At 44.5% G+C, this 12,825-nt stretch overlaps 1 protein-coding gene across 1 annotated transcript in view; it reads right to left on the bottom strand.

Moving 5' to 3' along the window:
* The window catches only part of ATP2B3 (ATPase plasma membrane Ca2+ transporting 3), a gene marked incomplete at its 5' end in the record, with an annotated part of 87,199 nt that overhangs the window by 15,762 nt on the left and 58,612 nt on the right, over positions 1 to 12,825 (bottom strand). Inside the window, 3 exons of the mRNA XM_027845769.1 lie at positions 568 to 675; positions 3,853 to 4,064; positions 7,718 to 7,931. Of these exons, the coding sequence (XP_027701570.1) occupies positions 568 to 675; positions 3,853 to 4,064; positions 7,718 to 7,931 (534 nt within the window). The remainder of the gene's footprint in view (positions 1 to 567; positions 676 to 3,852; positions 4,065 to 7,717; positions 7,932 to 12,825) is intronic.

Here is a 12,825-nt window from a genome sequence, read left to right as displayed (position 1 = left end):
TCTCCATTTTACAGATGAGGAAACTGAGGCAAACAAAGATTAAGTGACTTGCCCAGGGTCAATACATAAAATGTTATTATACAACATTAATATTTTATGGTAACACACTATCAATGGCATTAATATAATATGAGAATATAATAAAAACACATTGTTTCTAATCCTAATATTCTTCTGGTGACATATGACCAATGCAATATCAGAAACATCAAACCTTCTGCTGATCCCAAGGGCAACGGGAGCTGCCTTCCCCTCCCTCCAACAATGGCCACAACAATGACGTGTAACACAAATAGCCTAAAAGCCATTGGTGGGGAGATTACTATATGACTGCAAAAGAAAGTGAGCCAGTGGCATGACCTGAGTAAAGAAAGGTTAACAGGAACGCCCACTGAATGTCGGAGGGTCTCCAGGTTATTGGACAGCTACGCTGACTAAAGCTGGAGTGAGAGCCCAGGGATGCTGGGCAAATTCCCACTCTACCATAGGGATGGCACCAATGATGGCGCCTGTGTAAGCCAAGGCTGCAGGGCTGGGCCAAGAACACCAAAGAAGTGAGGTTTTTACCTGTCCCCAGACGAGTTCCCCGATACCAATGAATAGGCACCAGAGCCATTGTTCGATGGTCAAAGGTGCACAGCTGAAGGGCTTCCCACCAAATTGTACAATCACAATCTGGAAGAGAAAAAGGGGGCCTAAGCCAGAGGTTTGGATGGCAGGGGTGGCCACACTGTTCCTGTCTTCTTACCCCATCTCCAGCCTCCTCCTGACTTCCATGGGAATTCCACTGACCCACAGGGTCTTAGAAAGAACTTGCTGGGGGACCCTGAACTTTTGTTTTCCTTCAATTGGATCTCAGTTTCCCCACATGTAAAACGAAGGGGTTGAACTACATAATTTTAAAGGTCCCTTCCAGCTTCAACTTTGATTCTAAGTTCCATCTTCTTCAGGAAGCCCACCCTAATGCCCCCTATTGCTCACTGGAGGTATGTGGGTAATGAGGTGGGGGAGGAGGGAAAGTGGAGAAGGGTAGGGCCTGTCTCTCCAGCAAGATAGGAACTCCCCAGAAACTGGATTCACCCCTCTTCTGCTCCCTGGTATCAGTAAGCTCAGGGCCAGGTATTGTAGTCATTCCAATGGCTGCCATTGATTTGATATCTCAGGATACAATTGGGAGTTGGCCAAATACATCTCAAGCATTCTGCCTCCATTTCTGTTCCACGTTCTGCTGCCTGGCCCTTTCCTTCCTCCTTTTCCCCCTGCACCCCCCTCCACCCAGGCCTAGCTCCCTATGGAGGACCTTATCATCACCTTGTCCCATTCCCATCAAACCTTACTTGGATGTCAAGATCTTTGCATTATAACATACGCTTTGGGCAGATAAATGCTTTTCCCAAAGGGGCAACTCTTAAGGGTGGCGGATTTCAGGAGCTGTGGGCAGACTACCGATGGTGGTGGGGAAGGTAGCTATCTAGCTGGCTCGTGTATAGGACCAACCCTGCCTTGGGCTAACCAATTCCTTAAACCAGGGATTCTTAATGTGTGTGTATATGTGTGTGTGTGTGTGTATGTCTGAGAGAGAGAGACAGAGACAGAGAGAAAGAGAGAGAAAGAGACAGAGAAAGAGAGAGAGAGAGAGACATACAGAGAGAGAGAGAGAGAGAGAGACCCCTTTGGAAATCTGGTGAAACCTATTTACTCCTCCAAAATTGTTTTTTAAAAATGCATAACATAAGATAGATACTATTACAAAGGAAATAATTTATATTGAAATAGTATTATCAAAACGTTAAAAAAAAAGTTCACTGACTCCAGGTAAAGAACCTTTGCCCTAAACGATCTGGAGGAAGAAAGCAAAGGAGCCAGTGTGATGAAGCTGTTAACAGGTGGTCAGTTCTCTCTACAGGACACAGCATTTACAGAAAATCTCTGAAGGGTTGAAGTTTCATCTTGGGTTCGGCCTTTTGACTGAGTCCAAGTTTTATAGAACAAATCCTTTAACGAATGGGATTTGTTCTGTGCAGTTTGGATTTAGTCAAAGGGCTGCACTTGAGGACCTAGAGGGCCACAGGTGGCCCCTCGAGGCCGAACGTTCCCCACCCCTAGAAGGAAGGGGAGGGATCCCTGTTGGTCTGAGAGACAGATGGGATAAAAAGATGACCACTCCCTTTAGGCGCCCCATTTTCTATTGCCTAACAAAGCCCTATCCTTGGCTTCTGTGTCCACATACTTAGCGGTTTCTACCCACCAAAGTTAAGGATGTATTTAGCAGGACAGGGTGTGAACACCACCTGCCACAGGGTTCCAGGAATGCACTGCTTCTAAAAGTGATGGATGGTCACTTGTAACTGGTAATTGGAGAAAGCATCCCAGAGAAAGTGGCAAGGGCCTCACTGTTTGGCAACAAGCCAGAGGTATTCTAGGGTTTGTTTGCTGAGTGGGAATGAGGCTGACCATAGGTACTAATGGCCTCTTCTGTTTTACTGGCTCCCACTCTCTGGTGTTCTCTCTCTATACTCAGGGAGCCAGTACTCCCATAGCTTTGACTTAAGAGGTTGGGGTTGGTGATGCTGGTTTGGTTTTTGTGGTGCCAGGACTCTCAGGTGCCTGGGCTGTACCTACCAGTCACTTGTGAGCTCAAGCCTGGACTTTTTCCTGGGAAATTTGGGGGGGGGCAGAGGGAAAAGAAGAAGCTTTTCTTCTGAAAAAATAAATGCTAAATTTGGGGAATTTCAAAGAAGTACCGAGTAAGAGATACCTGTGGAACAGCACAATGTTTTTGGAAAGTCTGAGTTTGGGAAATACCTGGCCAGTGAGCTTAGGGCCATGTTTGAATTCCTTCTGCCCAACAAAGAACCACTTGATGAAACCGTACCCCACCTAGTGCTGGCAGTGAGAGGAGGCCCTGTGGCAGGGGTGGTCTTACCAGGCTGTTTAAGCAGCCCTTTCCTCAGAGCTCAGTCCTATGGTCCCTCTCTTCTTCCCCTCCCCCCCCTCCAACTTTGTAGTGACTTGGGCTCAGTAACTTGCTTCCCTTGTCCCCTCTCCCATGTAAGGAAAAGTGAAGATTTAATGTCTTTTTTTCAAGTCAGATTGAAAGCCAAGAGTCATGACCACTCCACTGACCTTCCCAAACAGACTACTCAGCCTTCTCCACTGATCTGGACAATTGGACAAACATTAAACTGGAGTCCCTGGGCCAGCCTTACTAAGAGGCTCAGTGAGTTGCCCACTCTGGCATCTGGGAAAGTCTGCTGCTGATTAGGGAAATCACTGTTGTACCTAACGCCCCCTGGGCTTAAAGTTTATTCAAATGCAAATACCTTTGGGCAGGGGAAACCTACTGAGTCACCCACTATCCACAATTAAAGGTTACCAGAGGATCTGCTTCTGAGGTGAAAGCAGATGGGGATCTTGGGGCTTAAGAGGCTGAGCACTCCTCACCTGGGCAAAAGTGATAATGGTGGTGGCCTAAGGTTGAAGGGGAGGTGGGAGGACCAGAAAATACTCCTTCCCAGTTTTGCCTCATGCTGGTCCATCTTCTAGGTTAACCTTTCCTTTTCTCTTCTCATAAAGGCCTCCCTTTATGAATTGTTTCCTCCCTTCCGAGCTAGAAGATTGTAAGGGTTAACCTAGAAGATGAGATTGTCTTGCTTACTTCCATGTGTACCCCCAGTTCTTAATACTGTGCTTGGCACATCCATAAGTACTTAATAAGTGATTTTGGATTCCTTCATTATCTTCAGTCTCTAGTCTTTTTCATTTGTTAGAAGGGGAAATGGCAACCTAGAGTCAGTACTTGCCCAAGGTCACATGGCAAGTAGGTGGCAAGATTGGCCTAGATTCTCTTACTTGAATGCCAAAGGTGCCCAGGACAATGGAACAAAAGATGGGATTGCTGAAAATGCCTTCGAAGACATTCCTCTCGCCATGGATCTTACGGGCATTGATTTCATTACAAAGTTGCATGAGAACGAAAGTATTGAAGATGATGGTGTAGTGCTCTGAGGGCGGAGAGTGCAGAGGGGCATTCCGGCCACTGTCAATGTCAAACATGACCTCACCTAGAATGGAGAGGAAGAGAAGAGAGGGAGAAGGGAGGTGGTGAATGGGCAGCTCCCAGCAGACCCCAGCAGGGGTGGAGGCAACATTAGGCAGAGAGGGAAGAGAGGTAAAAGAGCATGCATGCCCTGTTCAGTCTCACTTTTCCCCATTTTCTCCCACTGTGAAGTTGCTCAGACCAGCCACAAGCCCTTGTTTGGGTCTAGAGATGGAGGGGCTGCCAACTTCACAGGGTTCACACAAACTCCTAGCACAGTGATGGGGATAATCCGTTGAGGATTTTGATTGAGAAACTTGACCCAGCTCCTGAGGCCCAAATCATAGGTTCTGGTCCTGATCTACCAATAAATTAGGACCCAGTATTTCGATTCATTCCCATCTACACTTGTAGTGATTATCAATAACAACTCACCTTTCCATTAGCACTTTCTTTACAAAAACTCAATAAAGTAAATAGCGCAATGATTATTATTCCCATTTTAGAGATGAGAAAACTGAGGCTCAGAAAAGGGAAATGACTTACTCAAGGTCAATAACTATTATCTTACTGCTCCAAACTGATGGGGACAGGATGGAGGGAGTGAAGCCAATTAGAATGAGTGAAAAGTCTGACTTGGAAGAAGTGTCATTTTTGCTACTTTCAAAGTAATGCAATGATCACTTTTGGGTAATACCTTTAAATAATGTAAAGCATTATGTTACAATGGTTTAGAGTATTGGCTCTAATGTCAGAGGGCCTCAGAATCCTGGCTCTGCTTCTTCCTAGGCCTATGACCTTGGACAAGTCCTTTTCTCTCCCTGAGCCTTGGTTTTCTTCTCTGTGAAATGAAGGGAGTTGCATTAGCTATCCTGCCAGCTCTGCATTCTAAACCTCTGATCCGATGACCCTAAGTTTTATCAGGTTAACAGACTGTAGCCTACTTTACTGAATGGCTCAGAATTTGACATCAGGCAAGAATTAGCATCAATCATAAAAAAAGCAAGTAAACATGAATATAAATATATAATATTTCTATAGAGATAAATATAATACAAACATAAAAAAGCACATAGATGGGGGTCAAAAAAAAGGATACTTGAAATGAATTTGTTCTTCCAGGTCGTTGAAACAGTCCGTTTGCCCTATTCCCAATTCGGTATTGTTCTTTTAATCCCCAATCTGGTTGACCTGTTGGATCTGTTTCCTTAGCAGGCTCTACCTAGCTGGAATGGAGTGAGCAGAGGTGCCCATTAGCAGCCAGGCCCCTGATGTAACGATCACAGCCTTGGAGTTGGCAGAGACAAATGCCTGAAGTCTGACAGCCCTGAATTACCTCTGGATGATCCCATGGTAGTGCCTATGCAATGACGCAACATGGCATCACCAGAAAAGAATGCCACCTCAGTCTAAAATGTCATAGGCCTGTGCTGGGGGTTAAGGACAATTCCAGGGAACCCTCCTGGGGAAGGGGAGATGGAGCTGAGAGAGAAGAGAGGAGGCCCTGCTGGGTCAGGTCCAAATTCACCTGGAACGCTCAGTCTAACAGGTGAGGCAAGGGGTGGAAGCTGGGATGTATAATGTTGGAGAAGTTGGCACTGAGTCTGGGGACATCCGCAGTGGGGAGCAGCAGGTGGTCTGTCTGATGCTCCTTCCTGGCCTCCGGCAAACTCAGTGAATTGAATGTTCCTTGAGAACTTTGGCATGTCCCATCCAGTCATCAATTTTGTCTTTCTGATAATATCTAGGATTGAACACCTTTTCTGTGGTAGGGGTGGTGGGAATGAGGGTGCTGGTGGTGCTAGGGGTGGGAGTGGGGTGGTGGTGGTAGGAGGTAGGGGTGCTGGGAGTGCTGGTGGGGGGTGGGAATAAGGTGGTGGTGGGGGGGTGGGAGTGGGGGTTCTGGTGATGCGAATTCCCTCAGATCCTGTCTCTGTGTGTTTGCCTAGGCAGTCCCCTGTTCCTGGAATGCACTCCCCTCCTCCCTCTCTCTCTCCCAGGCTTCCTCTTCAGCTCATACATGGGACCTTTCCTGATCCCTGCAGCTGTTGGCACTCTGCTCACGTTCCCCACAAAATGACTCTGTATTTACTTCTCTGTTTGTCTCTTGTTTCCTTCACATAGAAAATAAGCTCCTTGAGGGGAGGGCCAGTTTCACTTTTGCCTGGGTATCCCTGGCAATCCCCCTGCATGGGTAACCCTGTGCTAGGCACAGTACCAGGTCTGGCAGAGAGGAAGAGTTCAATCAATGAACCGAACCGAACTGAACTGGATGAATAAAAACACCCCCTAACCAAGGACAGAGTCAGGGACTGGCAGCTTGGATTTTTTCAGTGAGAAGAAGGGGGATGGGAGAGAGGAGGCGGAAGCAGATGAGCTGACCATATGTGTCAGCAAGGATCAGGGACAGAGTCATATGCTCCTGACCCTCCCCCTTCTCCTTTTTCTCCTCTTGGATCCCGATCCCTCCCCTCCTCCCCCTTCATTTCTTTCCTCTTCATGGTCAGATTATATCTCAGGACAATAGCTTGTCAACTCCTGGGCCAAGATTGCTTACCTCTTCAAGGAGGAGAATACTAGCTAATATTTGAGGTTTTCATAAGATTGACCCTTATAACAACCCTGTGAGGGAGGTGCCCTTATTATTCTCATTTTACAGTTGAGGAAACTGAGGCAAACAGAGGTTAAGTGACTTGCCCAGGGTCACACAGTTACTAAAGCATCTGAGGCAGGATTTGAACTCAGGTCTTCCCGACTCCAAGTCTTGAGCTCTATCCATTGTGCCACCTAGCTGCCCAGGTGAGGCCTTTCTTGATTCCCTCTAGTGAAGGGTTGCACGTCTGTTCCCAGATGAGGAAAATCCCTCCACCCGTGTATGCACCGTCTCTGCGACATATAGTCTCAGGGAGTTGCCTCAGGTACTAAGAAGTTAAGAGACTTGTCCAAGGCTAGGATATTTCAGAGGCTCTACCCAATATACTGGGTTCTGGCTTTTCTCTCTCTCTGTCTTTGTCTCTGTCTGTCTGTCTCTGTCTATCTCTAGCTATATCTTAGATATCAGACCTTTATCAGAAAAATTTGCAACAAAGTTCTTCCCCCTCCCCTGTTTGCTTTCTAGCTGCATTGATTTTGTTTGCACAAAAGCAATTTTACATAACCCAAATTGTTCATTTTGTTTTCAACGACCACCTCTAGCTTCTATTTGGTCAAGCATGGCAGCCCGGTGGAGTGGACAGAAAGTTGGATTTGGAGTATCAGAGGATCTGGGTTCAAAATCTGATCTGGCCACCTGACCTTGGGAAAGTCACCTCACCTGGATGGGACCCAATTTGCTCGACTTTAAAATGAAGAGATTTGACTAGCTGGTCCCTTCCAGCTCTAGACAGACCCATGCCCCTCTAGCCATAACTCTGTAAAGTATCTCCTTCCCTGACTCAAACTTGTTTAGAATGTGACCTTTTCTGTTTAGGTCTCTGTGCAAACCTGAAACCCATTTGGACTTTATTCCTGCTGAGCTAGGCCAATCACCCGTCTTCCGTATGTTTAGATACGGCAGCCCCTGGGAGTTTAGAGGGTTGAGCTGTAGTGCACAGATCAAGGCTAACATGTGAGCACAAGCCTGGCTGGCAGCAGGAAGGGCATTGGGCGAACAGGCTTTCGCTGGCAGAAGCAGCCTACCCGCAAACAGCAGGGTGAAGATGACTGTGAGCTGATAGATGGCATGGCCCAGAATATTCTTCATCATTGTACGGGAGATGAGGGGCTTGTCTCGACCATATGGCTTTCGCAGGAGGAGGGACTCAGTGGGTGGTTCTGTTGCCAGTGCCAGCGAAGCGAACGTGTCCATGATGAGATTCACCCACAGCATCTGGACTGCTTTGAGAGGGGAGTCCTGTGGGCAGAAAGGATGAGAAGGAAGAAGTTAGCTCCTGGGGAGCAAGGCACCAACTAGGCCTTTCAGAGACATTCATCAGAAGCAGTGCCGACAATTACCTTACAGAAATACTTCCCTACTGAGCAGGTGGGAGTTTTGATCTTTGTAAAAAGAAAAAAAAAAGCCACCCAGTTTGGGCTCAATTTTATTGGCATTTTGTTCAAATGAAAACATGTGACAGCTCTTTTGAGCAAGTGTGATCGTGATATTCCCCACTGCTTGTGTTACCGCTTTGAGGTTTGGCACGGTGCTTAGCTAAACTTTTAGGATGTGTGTGTGTGTGTATGTGTATGTGTGTGTGTGTGTGTGTGTTCACGCGAGCGTGTGTGCACTGAAGTGTGTGTGCACCTGCACCTCTTCACCAGGTTGTGGCAGCAGCCCTAGGGCCGTTATCCCCTACTTTCTTGGCCTCCTCAGCAACTTTCTCACTAGTGTCCCTACTTTCTGTCTTTCCCTTCCTCCTTCAATAGCGATTGTTTCTATTCTGGCCAGAAACTCTGAGGGTCTTCCCCTCCCCTTCCCTTTGGGAAGCCGAACTAGGCTGTTCTTTGCCTCACTTCTTACCTAGCCTTTAATCACTGAATGGGTGTTGCCTCAGACAAACTGAGACCTAGGAAAGACCTTACTTAAAAAGTCCAAGGTCTCCCACTTGCACCCAAGATCATCACCAGTTGTCCTGATCTATATCTTGCCACTGGATTCTAATGACTCTGGAGGAGAGAGCTTGAGGCTGGTGACTTTGCACATCTCTGCCTCACTTAAATCCAATTCACTCATTGGATACTCTTCAAGAACAAAGAACGATCAACAACGACATTTCTCAGAGACTCCTCTGGAGTTTCCTCCTGCAAAATGAGGTGCTTGGACTCAATGGCCTCTAAGGTCCCTTCCAGCTCTACATTTAGGACCCTATGATCCACCCTGATCACATGATTATAGTCTAGAATCAATGGAAGAGATATTGGAGGTCAATGCCGAAGCCCGTCCTGCTGATCTGGGTTGAGAGCCCCAGTCTTTTTTTTTTTTTTAGCTAGGCAATGGGGTTATAAGTGACTTGCCCAGGGTCACACAGCTTGTAAGTATTATGTGTTTGAGGCCCGATTTGAACTCAGGTCCTCCTGAATCCAGGGCCAGTGCTCTACCCACTGCGCCACCTAGCTGCCCCTGAGAGCCCCAGTCCTCAGCCTCTAAGTCCAGCGCCCCTTCCTCTGCCCCACATGGCTTCTAATCCACATCGACCCCTGTTTAGCATGCCTTCTCCCCATGCTCAAGGTCCATTAAATTCCAGAGCTCTGTAAGGCAATTCAGGCACTTATTCCATAGTCGGTGCCTGGTAATGGTGCTCAATGACCCATCTGTGAATGATGATCATGGTGGTATGAGGCTCCCCACAGTCTGACCCTGGCTAACCTCTCCAGCCTTAACCCTGGCCCTCCTCTGGTCTCCAGCTCATCATATCCCCCTCCTCCTTTCCTCTTCTCCAAATTCTTCTCATTTGTACTTAAAGATCCAGGTCAAGCCCCACCTCCCCTAATGACTGCAGCCTTCTGAACTGAGTGGGTCCTGGGATTCTACCAGAGAGCTTCTCCCTTTGCTCACCTGATGGCCACAATCTGAGGGATGAGGGAGACAAATGTTTTTCACATGGATTTCAAAAGTCTAAGTAAGAATGAGTTCAAACCTCCAAACCTTGGTAAAGGTGATGAAGGAGGTCACAACTGGGAAAAAGGAGTGATTCAGACCTGGTGGTTTTGTGGAACACTTTAGCTTGGTTATTGTTGGTTTGGGGGTGGGTTTTTTTGGTACAAGGGAGGGTTCATTAGAGAAGGGGGGTGGCATCAGGGATTGGGAAATGATTTCAGTGTTAAAAATAAAGGGCATTGGTACCACTTACGATTGTTTTGTGTGTGTGTGTATGTGTGTGTGTGTGTGTAAGAATTGCTGCTCTACTGATGAAAAATGAATTCATTCTGTTATCACCACCCCCAGTCTAAAACACAGGTGCTACTATTAATGATGATGGTATCATGAAAGTGTTTTTTAAAAAAAAATATTTAGTATTTTATCTTTCCCTAGTTATTTGTAAAAACAATTTTTAACATTCATTTTTAAAATTTTGAGTTCCAAATTCTCTCCCTTCCTCCCTCCCCAACCCCCTCATTGAGAAGGCAAGCAATTTGATATAGGTTATACATGTGCCATCATGCAAAACATATTTCCATATTTGTCATGTTGTGAAAGAAAACATAAACCAAAAAAAAACCAAGAAAAATAAAGTAAAAAATAGTATGCTTCAGTCTGTATGCAGACACCATCAGTTCTTTGGGGATGTATAGCATTTTTCATCGTTAAGTCCTTCAGAGTTGTCTTAGATCATTGTGTTGCTGAGGATAGCTAAGTGATTCACAGTTGATCATCTTACAGTATTGCTGTTACTCTGTACATAGCACATTTCACTTGGCATTAGCTCATGTCTTTCCAGGTTTTTCTGAGAGCATCCTGCTCATCATTTCTTATAGTACACTAGTATTCCATCATAATCACATAGCACAATTTGTTCAGCCATTCCTCAATTGATGGGCATCCCCTCAGTTTCCAATTTTGTGCCATCAGAAAAGAGCTGCTATAAATATTTTTTGTATATATAGGTCCTTTTCCTTTTCGTTTTTTTTCTCCCTTTTTGGATACAGACCTAGTAATGTCACTACTAGGTCAAAGGGTATGCATGGTTCTATAGCCCTTTGGGCACAATTTCAAATTGCTCTACAGAATGGTTGAATCAGTTCACAACTCCACAAACAGTGCATTAATGTCTCGTTTTTCCCAATCCCCTCCAACATTTGTCATTCTCCTTTTCTGTCCTATTAGCTAATCTAATAGGTATGAGGTAGTATCTCAGAACTGTTTTAATTTGCATTTCTCCAAGTAATAGTGAGTCAGAGTATTTTTTTCATATGCTATAGATAGCTTTGATTACTTCATCTGAAAACTGTTCATATCTCTTGATCATTTATCAATTGGGGAATAGCTTCTATTTTTATAAATTTGACTCAGTTCTCTATATGTTTGAGAAATGAGGCCTTTATCAGAGAAACTTGCTTCAAAATTTTTTTCACAGTTACTACTGGTAACTGTATTTACCTCCATCCTATCCCCGCCATTTATTCTATTCTCTTTCCTTTCACCCTATCCCTCCTCAAAAGTGTTTTGCCTCTGACTACCCCCTCCCCCAAACTGCTCTCTATTCTATCACCCTCCCCTTCTTTTACTCCCTTTCCCCTCCTACTTTCCTGTAGGATAAGATAGATTTCTATACCCAATTGAGTGTGTATGTTATTCTCTCTTTGAGCCAATTTTGATGAGAATAAGTTTCACTCACTCCCCCTCACCTCTCCCATCTTTCCCTCCACTGTAAAAGTTTTTTCTTGCCTCTTTTATGTGAGACAATTTGCCCCATTTTACCCACCCCTTTCCCTTTATCCCAGTACATTCCTCTCTCACCCCTTAATTTTAGTTTTTCAGATATCATTGTTTCATATTCAACTCACACCTATGCCTTCTGTCTATATATACTTCTAACTGCCCTAATAATAAGAGAGTTTTTAATGAGTTACAAGTATTATCTTCTCATAGGAAGTATCAGTTACAAGTTATAAATTAACTGAAGTAATCAGCCCATACTATTTACTCCCTTTCTCTTGTGAATTCATTTGCTTCTCCTCTTCACCAACTCTGGGAGACTATGAGGGATCCTACCACTTTTTTATCTGCATATAGTACTTTCATGGGAGGTCGGGCCAAGATGGTGGAGAAAAGGCAGTGACTTGCCTGAGTTCTCCCCAAAACACCTTTAAATAATGCCATAGTTACAAATATCATCTTCCCATCATTCCATAGGAATGTAAACAGTTTAACCTTATTAAGTCTCTTATGATTTCCCTTTCCTGTTTACCTTTTTATGTTTCTCCTGAGTTTTGTATGTGAAAATCAAAATTTCTATTCAGCTCTGGTTCAACATGAATGCTTGAAAGTCCTTCATCTCACTGAATGTCCATTTTTCCCCCTGAAGGATTATACTCAGTTTTGCTGGGTAGTTGATTCTTGGTTATAATCCTAACTTCTTTGCCCTCTGGAATGTCATATTCCAAGCCCTCCGATCCTTTAACGTAGAAGCTGCCAAATCTTGTGTTATCCTGACTGTGGCTCCACCATATTTAAATTGTTTCTTTCTGGCTGCTTACAATATTTTCTCCTTGACCTGGGAACTCTGGAATTTGGCTATAATATTCCTGGCAGTTTTCATTTGCGATCTCTTTCAGGAGGTGATCAGTGGATTCTTTCAATTTCTATTTTACCCTCTACTTTCTAGAATACCAGGGCAGTTTTCCTTGATAATTTCTTGAAAGATGATGTCTAGGCTCTTTTTTTTTTATCATGGCTTAAGGTAGTCCAATAATTTTTAAATTATCTCTCCTGGGTCTATTTTCCAGGTTTGTTGCTTTTCCAATGAGATATTTCATGTTGTCTTCTATTTTTTCATTCTTTCGATTTTGTTTTATTGTTTCTTGATTTCTCATAAAGTCATTAGCTTCTACTTGTTCAATTCTAATTTTTAAAGAATTATTTTCTTCAGTGAGCTTTTGTATTTCATTTTTTCCATTTGGCTAATTCTGCTTTTCAAAGGCATTCTTCTCCTCACTGGCTTTTTGTACCTCTTTTATCATTTGGCCAATTTTTTAAAGGTATTATTTTCTTCAGTATTTTTTGTGTCTCCTTTATCAAGCTGTTGACTCTTTTTAAAATGATTTTCTTGCATCACTCTCATTTCTCTTCCCATTTTTTCTTCTACCTT

The sequence above is a fragment of the Vombatus ursinus genome, unplaced genomic scaffold, assembly GCF_900497805.2.
Source record: "Vombatus ursinus unplaced genomic scaffold, bare-nosed wombat genome assembly UNPS02015024.1, whole genome shotgun sequence".
NCBI classification, from domain to species: Eukaryota; Metazoa; Chordata; class Mammalia; order Diprotodontia; family Vombatidae; genus Vombatus; species Vombatus ursinus.
The sequence above is the reverse complement of the archived record's forward strand: the minus strand, read 5'-3'. Positions and strand labels throughout refer to the sequence as shown.